The sequence below is a fragment of the Astyanax mexicanus genome, chromosome 5 (genome assembly GCF_023375975.1).
Source record: "Astyanax mexicanus isolate ESR-SI-001 chromosome 5, AstMex3_surface, whole genome shotgun sequence".
Taxonomy (NCBI): domain Eukaryota; kingdom Metazoa; phylum Chordata; class Actinopteri; order Characiformes; family Acestrorhamphidae; genus Astyanax; species Astyanax mexicanus.
Genome location: NC_064412.1, coordinates 33,840,423 through 33,862,477, shown reverse-complemented (window position 1 = coordinate 33,862,477; position 22,055 = coordinate 33,840,423). Strand labels below are relative to the sequence as shown.

General features: G+C 35.8%; 1 protein-coding gene across 1 annotated transcript; it reads left to right on the top strand.

The window, feature by feature from the left end:
- Positions 1-5,077: 5,077 nt before the first annotated feature.
- LOC103039745 (ly6/PLAUR domain-containing protein 6) lies at positions 5,078-21,527 on the top strand. The gene is made up of 5 exons (XM_007257543.4): positions 5,078-5,301; positions 11,049-11,238; positions 12,260-12,358; positions 15,286-15,410; positions 19,920-21,527. The coding sequence occupies exons 2-5, from the start codon at positions 11,121-11,123 to the stop codon at positions 20,085-20,087; spliced, it is 510 nt and encodes a 169-aa protein (XP_007257605.3). The 5' UTR covers positions 5,078-5,301; positions 11,049-11,120; the 3' UTR covers positions 20,088-21,527.
- The last annotated feature ends 528 nt before the right edge of the window (positions 21,528-22,055 follow it).

The following is a 22,055-nucleotide window of genomic DNA, read 5'->3' as shown; positions in this document are numbered from 1 at the left end:
CTATTTTAAAATGTAAGATGCACAAGGCTCCCTGTTTCAGCTGTTTCCCATATGCTTATTGAAAATTAATGCATTTTTTATTACAATGCAAATATATTAATATTTTACTCAAGTTCTCTTGAGTCTCTGACATGGATCTTCTTTATACGAGGCTACATAAATCTGTTATGTTCTTGCTGGAGAGTGACTTGATGTGCAGGTGAGTTGCATGTAAACCAATAGGATGTCAGAATGGTATATGTTTATACTTCTCATTCAGCAACAATCAAATTCACTCTATCTTGGACAAGTTATTTATCTGGATTGCTGTAATAAAAGGTAATGGGTAATGAGGCTATTTTCAAATGTAAGTAGTAGAAAGTTGTGATGTGAGGACTTTAAGTAAAAAGTCGTCTGAAAAATAATGAATCCAGTCAAGTGTAGATTCCTAACATTTCTACTTAAATAAAGTAACAAAGTATTTGTATTTCATTACTTGACACCTCTAAAAATAGAACTCTTTTTCTACATACTGTTTATATTTTCCAATTATCCAATGCCTACTGGCATGCCTACACTACCGAATCACAGGACCGATTCTGCTCATATCTTTGTATCTGTGATTGTTTCACCAGTAGTCAGTTCCAGTTTTTGAAATTGGATTAAATCCTGAAATCCTTCGGCTTGTTTTAGGAATTCAAGTCTAATCCAAAGGTCAAAGGGATACGAGAAGGGATTGAGTGTGTGTGTTTGTAGAGATGAAAGCGGGCCAGTCTTTGAAAGTTAAGTTTTAATCAGATTCTTGCTTTGATCCAAACTGTTCGGGGCATGATGACTGAAAAAAGACGAGTGTTGGTTCAATAGCCCCATTCAGAGTTCAGGCACTGAGGGCCGCTCCTTAAACTGATTTAAGGTCTGAATTAAAAACAGCGCTGCAGGTGTTTCTTACACTTCAATTAAAGCCTAGGCTTCAGGAGTACAGGACAAAATATCCTGTGCATATGTCACTTTAAATAATGTAGTAATCACCCCCTTGAATTACATTTCCTCTCACCAGGATATATGGGAGAGGAGCACTAATTGGAGGAGTACATGCTTCCCTTCCTTTATCTCCACATTGTGAGTTCTCCAGTCACTCAAGGGCAGATTTATAAGCTGTATTTTGCACCGAACATGCCCTCTAACTGCCAGGCCATAACTCTGCTGTGATAAGGTGAAAATTAGCTCAGAAACAGAGGAAATGATCCACCATAGAGTTGATGTGTGGTCCACCAGAAACCTTTGGAAACTATTGCAGTTCTTTTGACTAAACATGGACAGAAATTTGATTTCTAAAAGTGTCTTGATCTTCCCAAGGCACTGGTGTAGATGCAAGGGTGGGTGCCAGAGGGGAAATGTGTCACCAAAGAACCACCTAGAGTGGCGGAAAAAAAGAGACACAGTGCACTATTCACTGCCTTGCTAATCAAGTATATTCTAGGGTACTCCTTCTTGCAGTAAATTATGATCATGATATGCCCTCTATACCAAGAAAATGTGCTAATGTGTCTTAATGAGTGCCTATCTATGAATGCCCTTTTGCCCTTCCAACAGAAAATGTGTGTTGTAATTTCTGAATTATTTGGCACTCTACTAGACAGTGTTCCAAATGGTTCCATTTTCAGTAGAGAAAATAGTATACAATACAGTGCTGCATGGGGTTAATGTTCTCCTACAGGTTAAAAACAACAAAGTGTCCAATTAGGTACCTGCTCCTCTAATGAAGAAGATACTTCTGGTCGATTAAATGTAATGTGGTGCTCTATACAGTGGCGTGAAAAAGTATTGGTTCCCCTATATTTCTTTTGTTTTGCTTTTTTGTCATACTGATATTTTTCCAATTATTAAACAAATTTATAAATCAGACAAAGATAACCTGAGGAAATATAAAAAGCACTTTTAAATTATTATTTTATTTATTGAAGGAAAAAAATATCCAAAACAATCTGGTCCTCTGTGAAAAAATCATTTGCCCCCTAAATTTAATAACTTGGTTGTGCCACTTTTGATGCAACAACTGTAATCAAGCTTTACCATTAACTGGGAATGAGTCTTTCACATCTCTGTGGAGGAAATTCATCCCGCTTTTCTTTACAGAATTATTTTAATTCAGCCTCATTCGAGGGCTTTTGTCAGGACAGTAAATAACATTTACCCAAAGTCCTGGGGATTATCAAGATGTTTTTTTGGTAAATGTGAAATTGGCCTATGTGTTCTTTTTGGTCAGCAGTTTTTTTTAAACCTTGGAACTCTCCTATGGAGGCCAATTTCACCCAGTTCTCTTATCATTGAATCATTAACACTGACCTTAACTGAGGTAAGTGAGACCTACAGTTCTTTATATGTTGTTCTGGGTTCTTTTGTGACCTCCTGGATGAGTTGTTCATGCCCTTTTGGAATAATGTCGATTGACCGGCCACGCCTGGGAAGGTTCACCATTGTTCCGTGTTTTCTCCATTTGTGAATAACAGCTCTCACTGTGGTCCACTGTGAGTCTTAAAGCCTTAAAATTAAGCCATTTCTATTTTTGAATTTCCTTAGTTCGGGGCATAATGTGTTGTTTTTTGAGATGTTTAAGCTGCTTCATCTTTTCAGACAGGTTCTATTAAAGTGATTTCTTGATTCTAAAGGTTTGTAATCAGGCCTGGTTGTGGTTAGTAGTGAAATTGAACTCAGCTTTCTAAAAAGTGTGATTAATCACAGTTAATTTCTGGAGGGGCAAAAACTTTTTCACAAAGGGCTAGATTGGTTTGGATAGTTTTTTTTTCCCTCAATAAATAAAATAATCATTTAAAAACCAATGTTTATATTTACTGAGGTTATCTTTGTCTAATAATAATAATAATAATTTGTTTGATAATCTAAAAAATTTAAGTATGACAAAAATGCAAGAACAAAATAAATCTGTAAGGGCAAATACTTTTTTACACCACTGTAGGTGCCCATCACAATAGGACGAACTCTAATCGAAGTTAAAAAGACATAAGTAAATTGTCATTAATGGCACAAAGTTGGAAAAACATGGTCCCATTCTTAAACTTGCGCCCCTTTTTTTGTCCTTTTATGCAGGTTTAGCCACACCGCCTCAAGTTTGTTGAGGCCTCATGTCATGCAGTAGGTGCCCTTTCAAACCCTTCAACAGTCCACGACTGATTTGTGATCATCCTAAAGCTATGAATGAATCTGATGTATGCAGGACAAAGCTCTTATGTATATAAATATAGTGTGAGGTCATTCCTGTGTGATGTTTGAAGTTTTTTAGTTCTTGTTCAGTACATATTACCACTGTCCCAAAAAGAAAGCAGGTATCTCCAATTTTAAACTAATGACTAAATAAATTTTTGAATCGACACAGATATCAGTTCAAATATTACACTCTGACTTACTGCTCAAATTTAATTGTAATTGTTTGTGAATCCATGTAATTCCATGTAAATCCATGATTTACTCTTTTAGATTTACAATCCATTAATTAATTAAACTGTTCCAAAAAAAAACAGTAACCATGCATCAAAAACAATGTATGAGAAATCTGTTTTCTTTACTGTAAGTCATTCATTCATTCATGAAATAACAAAATACAGTGATCACATTTTAATGTAAAAATGAAAGAAAAATGATAAGCTACGTTTCAGCTATTAATCATAGAAGACAAAACTATTTTGAGTTACCATTTGTTTTAGCATACCTTGAGTCCCTCAGGGTTTTATTTGGGGCCCTATAACAATATAAATATAAATTCCATACACAAGGTAAATAGAGTGAATTAGTGTCACTGTTAGTTCACCAATCTTTTAATAGAATATGATTATTTACTCTCACACTGATGTCTATGAAAATGATCAGAAACACTAAACACTAAAGGCATACTTGTTCCATTACCTAGAACCAGTGGCTATAAATACTTTTTATCAAACAAGCAAAGCTTCAATTTAAGATTTATTTGTAACTTCAAGTTTAAGTTTAAAGAAGAAATCTGGTATGAAATGGACTTATGGTGTAGTTAAACTTTAGACAAAGAGCTTACCTTCATTCTCCCCCAGCATTCTGAAATACAGGGCTTTTAGTCGATGCTCCCAGCAGGCTTACAATGCAAGTGGCATATGGGGCATAATGTTGCCCATGCAAAGCAACCTGTACGTTTTCATTAAAGGAGAAATTTAATGTGAAATGGACCTGGGGTGTGGTGAAAAATTTCAACAAGAACAAGCTTTTGTCGAATATCCAAATGCTATAGATAGGAGCATAGTGTTGCACAGCATTAGTAGTTTATTAAAGTTATTAGTGCCTCGTTATATTGTCAGGCCACTTATATTTCTACCAATGAGGTGTGGAGATACTTTGAGCTTGTTAATGGTGTTAAGACACCAGTTTCTTTGCATGGGTAAAAACTATGCCCCTATCACTAGCATCAGCTAAAATTGCTGTATTTTGGAATGGAGGTGGGCTGTTTGACAAAAGTTTGAACTTGTTCTCATGTTTTACTACATTTTTGTACAGGTTCACTATTTAGTGTATTTTTTAAATATATGATTCTCAGTTACTATTACGAATTTTAATAATTACATAACAACTTATGTTGTTTATTTGTAAACAGACAGCAAATTTAAGTAATACACAAGCTATTTTTTTATTTTAAACTAAATTTAATTAATTAATTTATTAATTATTTTTTTATTATTTTGTTTCTTTTAAATTAACCTCAATATAACGTTTTTGTATTTCAGTTGAGGAGAAGTGTAAAGTGTGAAAATCACTGCCACATATAAGAGTTCTTTACCGATTCCTATCTACTAAGATTCACTCTGGCAGCTTTTATGTGTAAAGATGATGTAGAATTTTTATTATCCCATTTTGAAAATTGAATTAAAACTAATTTAAAAAATAAATTGGATTAACCTCCAAGCCCTACTTTCATTTTATAACATTATTTGAATTATCTCTATTTTTTTAAATAAATCGATTAAATCATTTTTAATCATTGTGGAATTTAAAAGGTATATTTACTAATTCTCCATGCACATAGACCACGCCCACTAAAAAGAGCACGCCAATGGCCCACGCCCCCAATGTAACAGCTCCCTCTCTGCCACACCCAAACTGCCACGCCCCCTCCGCGCCACTCCAGTGAGAGCTGAGATGTTGGTGGAGCTGCTGGCAGTACAGCGAGGGGTGAGGAGCTGCGGTTGAGGAGCTGCTGGTGAGGAGCTGCGGCTGAGGAGCTGCTGGTCAGGAGCTGCTGGTGAGGAGCTGCGGGTGAGATACAAACTGAGCTGTTGAACGGTAAGTCTGAGATTATTTATATTTGTTTATACTGTTTTTAAATGGATTTATGAGGGAGAATGTCCGTGTTAAAAGGCGTATGTTAGAATGTGTACACTACTCTATATTATTTACTGATATTGGTACGGTATTAGATCTGTACTGTGTGTAAAACACACAGAGGCTGTAGGGTAAATTAATTGTGATTTGGACATGGGGTGCGGATTAGGCTGATTTTTATTTTGTTACATTAACCCCTTACTGTCCACTGAAAAACGTGGTAAAATAGAAAAAATGGAAAAATTATCTCAAATATTTATTTCACTACATAATTTGAACAGAGAAACCTACACTTTCTTACACTGTGTCCAAATGTTTCGATGAACGGACCAATTGAAATGATCCAAAATTACCTGAATAAATATTAAACCTGAATTACATTAACTTCCACTGAAAGTTAATAAAGTTTTATATTTAAAAAAGTAATGTTTTGGGCCTGTTTACACAAAATTGTATTCCATGACTTCTTTCAAATGTGTTGATAATTATGTTCAAATCAATGTTTCTGTGGGTGTTTGGGTAAACCAGAGCGTTCATGTGACTAAGAAAAGAAAAACATGAAAAACAAGTATTTTCAAAAAGGCAACTTTACAGGAGAGATACAGATCCTTCTAAACTTTAAATGTACCTCAGTGTAAAAAGAGATTATTTTAGGGAATTGTGGAGAGTTTCTATTGGCCCATTAATCAAGAAAGTCATCAAGAAACGGACACAAATAGAGATGACAGAAACAGTTCGCCGTAATGCAGCAGAACATTACAAAATAGCAGAAAAATACATATTTGTCTAAAGGATAACAAAATATAAAGAAAAAGAGAATATGTATCTTAAAACTATAAAATATGAGGAAACAATGTTCCCTAGAATGTGTGTGGTGATAAGCAGAAATTAGTGATATTGCACCTACACAAAAAAAAAAATAGTAAGTATGTAATAATAGTGCCCATAGTCACAATAGTGACAGTAAACAGATTTGAACTGAACATTTGCAATTTTGTGTTATTTTGTCATGTTAGGATTTAATTAATTTGGTTGTAATATATTTCTTGGTATATTAAATATGCACTATGTACAACCATGACTAAAAATACAAGACTACAAGAATACCATATACTGGGAATGCACCAATGTGGGAATTCTGTGCCTATGCTGATATCCGATATTGCACATGTAAATATCTGCTGAGGTCAATATACATATTTATAAATTACAGACAGACTCCCCAATATAACTTTATAAACTATTGTAACATTATATACCTTGCATTTTATCTTTTAACCACCTGTATTTAAGCAAGAAAATAAAAGATGTGTCCTGAGAAATTTGTTTTTACATGTTTTGGTTTTACATTTATTTAGCTAACTGGTTCTTACATAGACAGTTCACCAAATAATATTCATTTTATTCTAAACCTATTTCTGAAATTTCAATGTAAATTAGTCACAACTCCTGACACTGACTGATTTTAATTTTAGGGTGCATGCTTGTAGGTACAGACATGCATTATCAGTGTTCTTGGCAGTATTTCTGTGGCTTTTGTATTTTTTCTTCTTAATCTAAAAATCATATCATATCTGCTAAAACAAATATATATATTATGATTTAGAAAAATTGTAGAAACTATATTATATATATATATATATATATATATATATATATATATATATATATATATATATATATATATATATATATAAATTGTAATTTGTCATTGGTAGAACTGCCTATATTATTATTTTTGGGTTCAACTTAAAGACTGTCCCTTATTATTGTTGTTGTAATTTTCGCCTTTCAATTTGTGCCTTATTTTTGTATGTAAAGCGTCTTTGAGGATTTTGAAAAGCGCTATATAAATAAAATGTATTGTTTTTATTGTATTATTATTCATGATTTTCCCATATCCCCCAGCCCTAGTTTATGTCTAAATTGTTATATAAAATTAATTTCTTTAGGTTGGTTTGAATGCACCAAAACAATTACATGACCCAAACACGTTTTAGTTAGGTTACCTTTGTTATGTATTATTTTGTCACCACAGGGGTTCACTTATGATTTATCAGTGTTTTTCTTGACGTACTGGACTGAAATGTATAGCATTTAAATTGCGTTATAATATTCTATGTCCATACCATTCAGCTCAACATTCCAACATATGATTCATAATGAGAGATGTCTACATCTGTCTGACTGTCTGTCAGAGAGAGGGGCATGATAATAAATTGGAGTAATCTAATCTGCGGTGCAGTATAATATGCTGTGTATGTGCATGAATGTCATAGTTGAGAGTGTGTGTTGAGAATATGCTACCACCACCATGCTTGACTGTAAGAAAGACTCTTCATCAGGACGACACCACACATATTGGACACAATTGGAGCCAAACAAGTTTATCTTGATCTTGTTAGACTACAGGACATGGTCACAATAATCCATGCTATTAGAGTGCTTGTCTTTAGCAAACTGTTTGCAGGCTTTCATCTTCAGGAGAGGCTTTCTTATAGGAGTGTGCCATAGAAAGTGGCATACAGAGTTGATGCAGTATGTGGTGAATGATCTGAGCACTGCAGGCTGACATCCCACTTTTTCAAGCTCTGAAGCAATGTTGTCTAATTTTTTTAAGCCAACCTCTGTATATTACGCTGAACATGTTGACTACATTCTAGGGAGTTAATGGAACCAATCCTGGAAAACTGCTGTATGACCTTAGACCTTGTGATGGATCTCAGTTTTAGAGTGTTAGAAAACTTTTTATAGCTTAGGCCATCTTTATGTAGAGAAACAATTCTGTTTCTGACATCCTCTGAGAGTTGTCTTGCCATGAAGTGAAATTTAGAATATCATGTGGTCAGTATGAGAGAATTGTACACAAAACACCAAATTTAACAGTGTATTCACTTTTGTTGCCAGTGTATTCATTGTATTCAGTGTAGACATTATTAGCTGTGTGTTGAGTTATTTATAAGGCACAGCACATTTACACTGTTATACAAGCTTTACTACATTACATATAAGTGTCCTATCTTCAGTGTTGTCCCATGAAAAATTATAATGCAATATTTACAGAAATGTGAGGGGTTTACTCACTTTTGTGAGATACTGTACAAGAGTTACTGTGAACATGGAGATATCAGATACGGCAAACTCATCTTATCTGCTTATTCATGCATTGATAAATCAAAGAAATGCAGAATTAGAACTTAGAATTTTCAAGATAAAGAAAGTTAATCAGAATTCTCACTAATAACCAGACACATTCTCTCTAAATAAAGACATTTTAAAAGTACTTTTGATCACACTCTGTGAAATTACACATTCTCGCCAAAACATATAGGGCCCTACCTTACACCCTGCGTAAGGCGCGTCGCAATGATCTTTTTTTTTTCTTACACCCTGTCAACAGTCTTTTTTCACACATTGTGCCTGCGCTGCGTTGGAGTTTATGAATACATATTGACTGATGGGCGTGGTGGTCTAGAAGTGAGGAGTGTTAAAGCAGCACTAGGTAGGATTTCCTTGATTATTGATATTGATATATAAGTAAAATTACAGCTTGAAACTCACTACAGCGCTCCATTGAGGTGTAATACGAGGAATAGCGGTCCTCTCGTGTCTGTGCCGGAGCTCCTCTGAGCTCAAACCAGACTCTGTAAGTTTTCCGAGGCGGCCGCGAGCAACGCTCGCGAGAACTGTGACCTGCTTTCCAACCTTTAGTTCTAACAGTTCTACAAGGACTACTAGTTCATTCTTTACAAACTAACATACAGACACTCTGGCAGAAGCTGGAAAGAGACCAAATATGTCTGTGAAAGCCAGAAAACGAGAAAGAGAAACTAATCCGCCTGAAACATTTATTACACTCTGCAACTGTAGGGGGAGCCCACGAGCACAAAAAATCAATCCTACCTAGTGGAGCTTTAAAGTAAATTCTTGCCATGTTTCTATGTTGGCGGCGGAAAACACAGGTGCTGATTTAAACCCAGTCAATAATCACCCATTCATACCTATTTTAGCTATTCAGGTGCAACATCTATAAGAAACGTGCTCACCACGAGTACACCCCTACTCGTTAAACACACACAAGAACACACACACACAAATCCAGCTTTTACATCAACAATAAACAGAATACAAAATAAAATAACTCTGCTAAGATGTGTCTGTCTCCCTGCCATCAGTTCCACTAGCCATTTTTTTTAAATTGCAGCACTTTCTCTCCCTCCCGTCATTGGTCTCTCTCTCTCTCTCTCTCTGTATATCTCTCTCTCTCTCTCTGTATCTCTCTCTCGCCCTTATGATACCAAAGACACACCAACACGTTTTAAATCTCCTATTGATCACTAAAATGGGGCCCACTGACTGCTACTTTAAATACAACCTTTAAATATATTAGATATGTTAAGATCCACATTGGCGCTTGAAAGATATGATTCCGATCTACTCAGCAAATATTCCATTGTTAGATCACACTACTCGTAATAAATGAATATTTAACGCTCACAGTGTGTGTGTGTGTGTGTGATTTTTCACAAGCAGACCATCTGAAGCTCTAAACTCTTCCTGAATATGAATATGGGATTAGGTTTACTAACTGGAATCACATGGTATTTTTTTAAATATTTCCTGGATATTTACATCTATGTGTGAGAGTGTGTGTTTGTGTGTGTTTTTATAGTAGTAGTAGTAGTATTAGTAGATGCAGCAGCAGATGTGCTTGCTTATTGTGAGCTCAGTGTGAAACGGCTCACGCTAATGATTTAGCTTTCACCCACAGTGTGAACTTCCCCCCTCTTTCTTTCTCTAACTTTCTGTCTAACTATCTCTATCTTGTTCTTCTTTAATAATTCATAGTGATTTACTCAGATAATTTAGCAGGATTTCAGTCTTTGCAGCATCACCACCACTTCTGTTTGTCATACTAGTACAATTAAAGTTAAAGTAAAACAATGTCAGTAGACTTTACACTAAAATGTAACATTACAGCAATAATAGTTGCTAGTTTTTGGGTTGAGTTTTCAAAAGTAAGCATATTATTTTTAGTAGATTATAATTTCAGTACAATTTTTTTTTATTTGTTGTTTACGTTCTACGATGGATGATCACAAGCCATCAAACCAAACTGAACTGCTTGCATTTTTGCACCAGGAGTGGCAAAAAGTTATTCAAAAGCAGTGTGTAAGACTGGTGGAGGAGAACATGCCAAGATGCATAAAAATCAGGGTTATTCCAACAAATATTGATTCTAAACTCTTAATACTTTATGAATATCAACTTGTTTTCTTTGCATCATTTGAGGTCTGAAAGCTCTGCATCTTTTTTGTTATTTCAGACATTTCTCATTTTTCTGCAAATAAATGCTCTAAATGACAATATTTTTATTTGGAATTTGGGAGAAATGTTTTCTGTATTTTATAGAATAAAACAACAATGCTCATTTTACTCAAACATATACCTATAAATAGCAAAATCAGAAACTTATTTAGAAACTGAAGTGCTCTCTTCATTTTTTTTAGAGCTGTATATATATTTTAAACAATACTTTTGCCCTTAGTTCATGGCAATTAGGTAGACTTCACTCCAGTCACACTACAGGGATTTATTATGCTTATGTCTAAAAAAGCTTATAGCTTTATACCTTTAAATTTGCTTCTAGCAGGCTCAGATGTCCAGTACTCTGTTAAGGTTTCTTACCTGATGTTTCTCTTTCTCAGATTCCAGGTGATTTGTAGGACATGATTTCGGGTGCTGGATGGAATGCTGGGTAATTGTGGAATCGCCCAGTCATGGTGCTCTGGTTTAGCCTCACCTGGTTTCTCCTAGTGACACTTCTTTCTGTTAAACTGAGAGCAGTTCTGTCCCATGACTTCACCCTAAAGGACATCATTAAGCTCCATTCATCAGGTACCAGCACTAATGACCAAACACCAGCTCTACAGCTCTCTCAAGTGTTTGACCCCTTCATGATTTCTTATTTTTTGCATGTTTGTCATTAAATGTTTTAGATCCTCAAACTAATTTAAATTGTATTAGTCAAGGACAACTCAATGGAGAAAAAAAATTAAACCTACATGGCCCTGTGTGAAAAAGTGTTTGCCCCCTGGGTTAAAACATAAATTAACTGTAGTTGATCACACTTGTCTACCTGTCCTCAACCAAGAAATCACTTAAATAAGACCTGTCTGACAAAGCGAAGTAGACCAAAAGATACTCAAAAGCTAGACAACCTGGAAAAGGTTATAAAGCCATTTCTAAAGTTCTGGGACTCCACCGAACAATAATGAGAGCCATTATTCATGAATAGTAAAAATGTGGAACAGTGGTGAACCTTCCCAGGAGTGGCTGGATTAGTTTGGATAATTTTGGCCCTTAAAAAATGTAATCATTATTTAAAAAGTGCTTTTTATAGAAGAAGAAATCTGTAAGCAGACTTTTTCACGCCATTGTATATCTTGTATTATTTTTAATAAGCGATTTAAATAAAACATAATGAAATTAACCTCTTTTGTGGAAGTGACAACAGGTGCACCAGTAAGGAAACATCAATAAACCATCCAAAAAAGAGAATGATTTAGTAGGTGGTTGCCTGACTGATTCCTTCCTAGTTTTACTTTTTCCTATTGTCCTTGTCACAATAGGTACCATGAGGTTTCACCATCAGATCTGTGGCTGTAGAATTAGTCAACTCCCTTCCTGAATCCTCATCCAATAGAAATGTATTTGTCTAACATTTTCAGAAATATCAAGGAAATTCCTCATTTGTTACATTACAAAATGTAGTAATGAAAATGTCCTCTCAGTGGGTGGTGGGAAAAGGTGTGGGCACAGTAGGTGTTTCTGATAAAGTGGCCACTGACTGTTCATGCAAATCCGCTGTGTGATGTGGATGATATGGACCTTTATAACAAGGCATTTGTGTTTCTAGCCACTCCGTATCCTGGAGGGTTTAAATGCTTTACCTGTGAGGAGGCTGAAGATAACTACTCCTGCAACCGCTGGGCTCCTGACCACTTCTGCCCTAAAAGTACTCAAACAAGTTCACACACACACACTCACACAAAATGACTGGTCCAGTGGTGTCCTAATTTTGTGAATTAATCAATAGTCATTATATAAAGGAGCTGCTATTTCATGCAATTATTTAAAATAATGTATTTCTTATTTTGCTCCATTTTCAAGACCAGTTACCCCCATTCCCCATTCATGTGAACTCCCCCTGTCACTAGCAAAGGTGTCAAAAGTATTCACATTTATTACTCAGGTAGAAGTAGAAGTGCAGATACTAGGGTTTAAAATACTTCTGTAGAAGTTAAAGTATCAACTCAAGCTTTTTACTGAAGAAGTGTAAAAGGCCTGGTTTTAAAACTACTTAAAGTACAAAAGTAAAAGTAATGTTAGGGGAAAATATGCTGTTAAAGACTAAAGCTTAGGCTCAGGGTCCTATAGTGCACTACCCTCCTCCCCAAAACACCTTTTTCTAAAAGCCATAATGACTACAATATTATATTAAAATGTTAATATTGAAAATATTTTTGGATGCACTAGGCTACCTGTTTCAGACGCACATATGCCCATTGAACATGAATGCATTTTAATACAAGACAAATACATAAAAGGTAAACCTTAGTTGGAACATTTTGCTCAAGTTCTGAAATGAAATAGGTAGAGATAATTGTATGAAAATTATTTAATAATTATACTAGTAAAGCATAGATAACCAAATTTTTTACTAAAGTAATGAAACAAAGTATTGTTATTTCATTACTTAAAACCCCTGATTTCTATACCCCCAACACCATGCCTTCTCCTATACATGGAAAGTCAGAAACTGCCTCTTTTCCAACTGCTGCCAATGCAGCATCAATAGGCATCCAGTGCCACCTAGCTCTGATACATCTGCTAATTGATGCCTGTATGCTAACCAGCATCACACTAAGAATGTTGAGGGGAAAAAGCACCATCTACACACCCAGAGAGCTGATTGTGCTCTCTCAAACTCCAGCTTCTGAAAAGTAGCAAAATCCGAGATTCGTACCGGCAGTCTTCAGATAATAGTAACAGATTTTGCGCCATTTTTTAGACCCAGCTGTGAACCCTAGACCGTGATCCATGATGTGTATAGAAAACAGAAGGCAGCACCCTTACATATTGACATGTCAGTGGCATTTAAAGGTTTTAAAATGACAATTGTATTGTTTATTATCCAAAAAAAAAATTCAAAAAAAGTAAATCTGTAAAAGTAAACAATTGATAGTGAACACTAGATGGCGTAGTAGACCATTGTTTGGCGGTACATCTCTATTTTGTCTAGTTTATCTGTATGTGACCCAAGGTCAGGCTGACACCTTGGTTCATCCAAATATGTGACCAATATGAATGGATGGAGAAGAAGGATTGGTGAAAAGGAGCAGTACTTGGGGAAATGGAGAAAACTGATTCATTTCCAAGTTGATTGCTGATGCCAATCACAAAGCTCAATTTTAGCACACCCCTAATTCTCCCAAGCCAATCACTGCTGCTGCTCATAGTAGTACATATAGAGCAATTCCATCCATTTAATTATGTGTTAATTGCAGACCTTTGAACAACTGATGATTGCATATAGTGAACAGTGTAGTCTGTCTGTGCTTCCTGAATAATGCCATTGTTTTAATTTGTATATGATTTATCTTTTTAGTTTAATAATGGACAATAGATTATTGTTGTATTATAGGTTTGCTCACAGACCTTCACCAATCCAGCTGTAGTAATCTGGATACTGGGTTGCATACTGTTTTATTAATCCTTCACAGATTTTTAATAATATTCAGTATCCAGCCCCGGTGCAACTTCTGCTGCTATTTACTGAAATCCATGTGCCCCTTAACTTTAGCGAGATTCCCAGTACCTGCACTGATCACACAGCCCCACAGCCTGATGGAACCACCACAAGATTTTACTGTAGATAGGAAGTTTTGGAAAGTTTTTGTCTTGGAATGCTGTGTTTCTTTCCACCATGCATAAATATCTGCCCTCCAAATAACTCATTTTAGTTCCATCAGTCCACAGCACCTTATTCCAAAATAAAGCTGGCTTGTTTAAATGTGCTTTAGCTTTAGCATACCTCAAGCGACTCTGTTTGTGGCGTGTGCTCAGAAAAGGCTTCTTCTGCGTTTCTCTCCCATACAACCTCTCCTTGCCAAGTTTCCAAGTTTTTCTAATGGGGAAACCAGGGAAAGCGCCTAAGTAAATAAATACTGTAATTTCCTAAAAAATAAAATTTTCTTTCAGCCATGGTTAGCAGCATAGCCAGCCGTGGTTAGCAGCACTAGCAACCCCAGTTATCAGCACAAGCCAGCCGTGGTTAGCCAGGCTGCCCAACCCTGGTTAGCAGCTTAGCCAGCCGTGGTTAGCAGCACTAGCAACCCCAGTTATCAGCACAAGCCAGCCGTGGTTAGCCAGGCTACCCAACCCTGGTTAGCAGCTTAGCCAGCCCAGGTTAACAGCGATTCCCAGCCCTGGTTAGCAGCACTAACTTCCTTATAGTCTGTAATTCATCGGAGTGGCTTTACTGCTCCTTAATACATAACCGATAGAATTCATACATAAGGTGCACTGACGATTTTTGGGAAATTTTAAGGATTTTAGGTGAGCCTAATAGTCTGAAAAATACAATATCGCACACTTTCTGTAAATCCTGCAAACGTCATTTCACTTCACATCAACGTGTTCATCTGCTATATGATATATTTAACTGAAATTGCTGATCTGAACAACCAATGATTTACATAGTAAAATCATGAAAATGATCAGAGATGCCCAAACTTTTTAATACCACTGTAGGTTTATGGGCGCACCTTTAATTTGGTATCAGTCTTCTCTGCTAGATGTATTGTGTGCTGCTCTCTCTCTCACTACCACCTCCTCTTCTAAAAGCTCATTTTGTTTTGTAATGTTTCTGATCCTGTGAAGACACCAGGTTCTGCTACACGCGCCACCAGATGAACGCCGGAGGGGAGAGTGTGTCTGTGACGAAGCGCTGTGTGGCTCGGGACCAGTGTGTGTCCACTGGCTGTGTGGAGCAAGAAGGCTCTATGGTACAACCAGTCAATTCTTTCAAACACCAGATTTAAGATTTAAGAAGATAAGATAACCCTTTATTAGTCCCACTGTGGGTGAATTTGCACTGTTAAAGCAACAAAGCGATAGGGAAGCAAACAGAAGCAGAGAAAAGTGTTAACAATATATTAACTATGATAAATAAAAAAAAATGTCAAAAGATCTTTGGAGAATATTTACAGCGCCCTTCATAATTATTAGCTAGATAAAATGTTTTTAAAGCCTTAAAATAAATCATTTTTTTATTGCACTCTCACTTGACAAAAAGAAACTCAAGTTAAAAAAAATCCTGACTAAGACATAAATAATTTCTTGGAAATAAATGTTTTTTTTTCCCAAATGATTTTTATTGATGACTTCAAGGAAAAACAGACCAGCATACTGTCAAAATATTTGTACAGAAGTCATCCATTTTCAGTGTTGGGAAGGTTACTTTTAAAATGTAATCCCTTACAGATTACTGATTACATCACTCAAAATGTAATTTGTAACGTAATCAGTTACATTACTTCAAGTAAGTAACGTAATCTGATTACTTTGGATTACTTTAAATATTGTCATTTTTTTAAGCCTGAATGAATGTAGCAACCACATATTGCATATTATTATTTTATTTTTCTTTCCAGTTAACAAATAGATAAACAAATAAAACAGCCTTTTCAATCACTCTATAAAAATACTTATGAAACCATTTCATCAAACAATTTTATAAAACACTTCTATAAATTGATGATAAAACCATTTAAAACCAAACAATGTAACAACAACTGTAAGCTATCTATTTGCAGGTTTGCCACCAGTGTTAATTTTGACAACAAATTTTGATTTAGTCTTAGTCATAGTCTTGTGACGAAAATAGTATTTAGTTTTAGTCACAATTTAGTCATCTGAAATGTTTTTAGTTTTAGTCGACTTAATGTCATAAGAATATAGTCTACTAAAATTACAGTAAATTTAGTTGACTAAAATGTAAAGGGTGTAAATGTAAATGCTTTTTCATCAGTTCCCTTGAATTATTAACTCTACATGTATACGAAATGAAACGTTTAATAACCACTTGAGTAATATTGTTAATGTTTGAAAGTGAAATATATTTATATATGATTTAATGTATATTATTATTATTATTACTATTATTATTGTAGGTGTGTGACTATACATATTTTACATTTAAAATTTTGCTCTAGAAATCAGGTCATAAAACATCTGAATAGTTAAATTATAGTTTGAACAGAGCTGTAGATGCAAAAACTTTTAAAGGATCTAGTTTTATCTCCAGCACTAACCCAGCACACCTACTGGAGCTACAGTCTATAAATGAACACACATTCACACACTGTCCTGTAGAGATGCTCTCAGGATGTACAGAGAGACTTCATGAGTTAAAGTGAGAAACTTATGAGAAAGTGCTGTAAGGAACTTTACACAGACTTTTGGGTTCATAGATTCACTTATTTTATTGTTTTATTTTCGTTGTATTATTGAGTTCCTTTCTGACCTGCTGCTGCTTTAACACTAGCTATATCTTTCCCACTGTGAGACTAAACAGATGATCTGATCTTAATGAGTTAGGGTTCTGTATCAGTTCTGTGTTTTAGTGCACTGCTGAGTTAAACACATCAGCTCATGAAATAACATCAGTATTAAAACGCTGATCTCTGCATGGAGATCTGTGTTACTCTGGTCTGCAGAAGCTGAAAGATTAGTGGTGTTTTTACCGGAGATGGAGTCGCTCCATGCGGTTTACACGTTATCTTGTTTTTCGCGACGTCAAAAGAGAAATATATCGCCTCTCCCCTCTCTCTCTCTCCCTCTCTCCCTGCTGAACTCTGTCGAGTTAACTTCCAGTCGAGCTCCGTATCGACAGTTTAATTCCGCGCGGCGCTGCTGCAGGAGAGGCGGGTACTCCACCTTCGGTAAAGTACCAGTGATTGGATCTCTTCCTAACTGGTCCCTACCTTTCACAGACCTAAATCAGTTCTGATTGGATTTCGTCCCTGCCAAACATTTTCGTCTCGTTTTTATTCGTTGACCAAAATGTCAGTTAATTTCGTCTCGTTGTGTGAGCGTGGAGCCGCTGTGAGCCGCTGCCCCTCCTCCCTGTGTGTGTGTGCAGCGAGACGGGAGGAGGGGCAGAGAGTTCCCTGTCATATCAGAGCGTATTCACCGCAAAATGTTATTTGCGTTTTGTCAGTGTTGGATTGGAAGAGCAAAAATAGGAAAGTACCGCAATGTAACCCTTTTATTTTAGCAGAGTAACTGTAATCTGATTACCATTTATTGAAGCAGTAACTGTAACGGATTACAGTTACTTATAATTTGTAATCTGATTACGTAACGCCGTTACATGTAATCCGTTACTTCCCAACACTGTCCATTTTCATATTTAACAAAGAATATACATGCCACAATTATTGGCACACCTGGTGTTAGTACATTATTTAACCAAAAGATAGCACTTCTTCTCCCATAACTCTTCACAAGATAAAAGAATACAGAAAGAAGGATCTTCCACCATTACTATTTACACAACCTCTCTAAATCCTCCAGAGTCCTGGATCTCCTCTTATGCTCTCTCCTCTTCAGCTCATCCTACACCTTTTCTATTGAGTCGAGGTCTGGAGACTGAGATGGCCATGAGAAGAGCTTGATTTTGTGACTTGTGACCCATTTTTGAGTAGATTTGGCCACATGTTCAGGGTCATTGTCTTGCTGAAAGACCCAGTGATTACCCATCTTCAGCTTTCAGGCAGATGCCACCAGAGTTCATGATCTCATGTATCCTTACAAGATTCCCAGGTCCTTTTGGAGGAGAAACAGGCCCACAGCATCACCGATCCTCCCTCATACTTAACAGTGGGCATGAAGTGGTTCTCTGCACGTGGTGGAGAGATACACTAGCGTCCTCTTCCAGGCTTGTTGGTCACTGTTCCAGTTGTGTTGTGTGATTTATGAAGGAGGACACATCTGCTTTACTTAAATAGTGTGTTCTCATGTCTTTCCCATATTTAATAGTGAGTAAGAGAAATGGGCCTCTGTGTAACACCATATTTATACCCCAGGGAAACCGGAAGTGATGAATTACTAATTAAAGATTCCTAGATACTTTTATCCACTTTATAAACAACATAAAAAATGACATTGATGGTTAAAAAAACATTTATTATATGTTTTGGTCATGAAAAAAACTTGAAAAATTTCTGGTTAAATATTTTTCTCACTCTTTCAAAGGTGTTTAATTACAAATTAGATCCGGATCCCCTGTGGGCAATTTTTTGTGAGCCTGAGGTCATCCCTGCATGTACAGTTGGGGTGTGTAAAGCTATTGCGTTTGCCTCATTACTAGCTAGACGAAGGATTCTCTTAAGCTGGAAATCAGATGCCCCCCCTTCATTCTCATTGTGGCTAAAGGACGTTTCCTTTTTTCTCTGTATGGAAAAAAATAAGTTTAGCTTGAGGGGCTCTACTAAAATGTTTTTTAAGACATGGCAACCTTTTATTACCTTTATTGAGACTTTTACTAAGCTAAAGATTGAGGGGGTTGAGGGGGAGGAGGGTTAATTCTTTTTTCTCTCTTTTTATTCTATTTTATTTTATTATTATTATTTTTAATTATTATTTATGTAATTATCTTTTCTTTTTGGGATTTACTTCTTCTAGACTGTCCTTCTTTTAGCTTCTATTTTAAAGTTTTACCATTTTGTTGTGTGTTTAAAAGATATATTTCTTAATGCATGATTTTTTTTTCCCCCCATAAAATAGAGGCACTTGAATTAAAGCTTAGATTTTTCTCTTTGTTTGCATTGTTGTGCTATATTATTTAAAATTATATTACAAGGTAATAATTATTGAGGGCACTGTTTATCAAATGTACATAAACGCTGTATTGCACATGTAGATATGGTACATTATTAAGGTTTATTAGCATATTAAGATTGAGTGTGTTCTGAGCGCAGTGCTGGTTGTAAAGTCAGACAGCAGCCTGACAGCAGCAGGAAGGACTTGGGTTGTGAGGAGAGAGCGCCATCTGTCCATCCAGAGACAGCATGACCAATTCTGCTTTCTCAGACTCTGGCTGCTGATGACAAGCAGCATGGTCCTAGAATTTGAATTCCAACAATCCTGTTACCAAAACCTGACAGATTAAATGTTCTAAGAACGTTAAATGTAATGTTCAGAAAACCTTCTACTACCAAAATTTGTGGTTAAGTTCAAGATGACATATCAAGTAGGAAAGAAGAATCCTGAGAAAATTGCACTTTAAAACAGTTGTACCAACATTAAATGAGTAACAAGAGCTTATGCATCTAGAGCTAAAACATCTCTGCATTAAATTAAGCATCTTTTTTTAATCGCATGCAGTGATTGTGCTTCCCTGAATACTGCATGTGGAATAACATAGTATTATAGTGTTATTATTGAATATCAGTAGAGGGCTAGTGTATAAACTGGAATTAACTGTGTAAAATTTTGTTTAAATTCTTCAGGTCTGCATTTCCTGCTGTGAAGGAAACATCTGCAACTTGCCGGTACCATGGAACCAGACGATGGCCATCTTCTCTACAAGTTACCCATTAAACCAAGAGAACAGATTGTGTCCTGGGTTTAAAACATCTTTGTTCTTTTTCATTGTCGTCCTTTTGAACTATTATTAACAGCCTGAACTGTGGTTTTATTTATGTTGGTGGTTTATATATGGACAAGATTGGATTAAAGGAATAATCTGATGGTTCAAAAAAATAAACTCTTAGTTTTAATTCAGTTTTGAGAGTTACAAGTTGTAAATTCACTAATCTTTGCTGCTTAAGATAGATGGATAGACATAGATATTCTCGTACAGTGCAGTAGATGGTGCTAACGGACAATAAATAATCTACAAAAGCGAGCAATAAAAATGAGATTGATTATAAAATAAAGAAAAAAGCTGGTGTGCTTATACATATACCTGTACTGAACTGCTTGTATTTTTGCACCAGGAGTGGCATAAAGTTATCTAAATGCAGTGTGTAAGACTGGCGGAGGAGAGCATGCCAAGATGCATGAAAACTGTGAAAAAAAACAGGGTTATTCCACCAAATACTGATTTCTGAAACTGTATTAATATGAACTTGATTTATTTGCATTATTTGAGGTCTGAAAACTCTGCATCCTTTTGTTATTTCAGACATTTCTTATTTTCTGCAAATAAATGCTCTAAATGACAATATTTTTATTCGGAATTTGGGAGAAATATTGTACGTAGTTTATAAAATAAAACAACAATGTTCATTTTACTCAAACATAAACCTATAAAAAGTCAGAAAACTGATTTAGAGACTGTGGTTTAGAAGTGGTCTCTTAATTTTTTCCAGAGTTGTTTATGTGCATAAATAATGTAAATATGTGCATAGCCATCTATGAGTAAATGTCCATGTAAATAAAAAATGTGGTTGAGTAAATGTCCATGTAGTGTGACTGGTTTTAACTTGGTCCCGTCCCCGGTGGAAGGAGTTAAGAAGTCTGATGACTGGGGATAAAAGATCCTCTCAGTCTGTCTGATGAGCAGCTTTAAGAAAGCATTCCTCTACTTAACACACTCATATTTTTGATGTCAGTGTGCAATGGGATGACAATCATTGTCCATGATAGAAAGTCCTTGTCTCTGCCATTCCAACCACAGACCTGGACCTTTGACACAGTACAAATGTGCTGTCCCGTCACATAGGCGTCTACAGGGCGTAGTGAACAATCAGTTCTTGAAGCTGACGTGTTAAAAGAAGGAAAGACAAGAATGAGTCAAACAACCCCAAAGCACGGGTGTTCCCAGTATATGCAGTAGTCTGTACCTAAACTTGTGTACCAGTGACAGGGTCAGGGGAGCCCAAAGCTCACCAATGTGAAGAAATCTTGGTGGCAGACACCACAGAACATCTTCAGAGATATTTGGGAGTCCATGTCTCAGTATGTCAAATATAGTTTGGGAGCAGCAAGAGAACCTATACAAACAGGTAACTGGTATTAATGTTATGGCTGGTTGCTGTAAGTGCCTAGGAATAAAGTAGCATATTTTGTTTTCGAAGTATTCTTGGAGAGCCTTTTTATAGGATAAAAAATATATTTTATATAAAATTAATATCTGCTCATTGGCTGTATGAATACCATGAACTAAAGCATTCAGCTTTATTCGTTGTTGTTTTGTTCTATCTAATTTCATTAAAGTGTCCCCAGCTGCAAAACAGGCCCTATGCATGATCTGTCCATCCACTTTCTTAAAAGTTGAAAAGGTATTCTTTACATGAATTGTTTGTACTTCACTCTATAAATATCATTCCAATGTTCAATTTTAGTCTACACAGACACAGTATAAGTATGTTTGTATGTATGGGGTGGTAAAAGCTAGAAAACCAGGACACCAAGAAGAAGAAAAGGAAGAAAACAAATAGGCTTAATAACAGATTACACGCTGCTCCTCAAGTAGTGTATTGTGCAAATTACAAAACTATGGCTTTCAAATAAAAAGAGACTTTGTATCTAGTGTAGTTGTATTATTTGAGTAGGTATTGAGATATAATGTGACTCAGACTTGGAAATGTTTTTTTTATCATATAAGGATAAATGATTGTATTGACAATATACTTAGCATA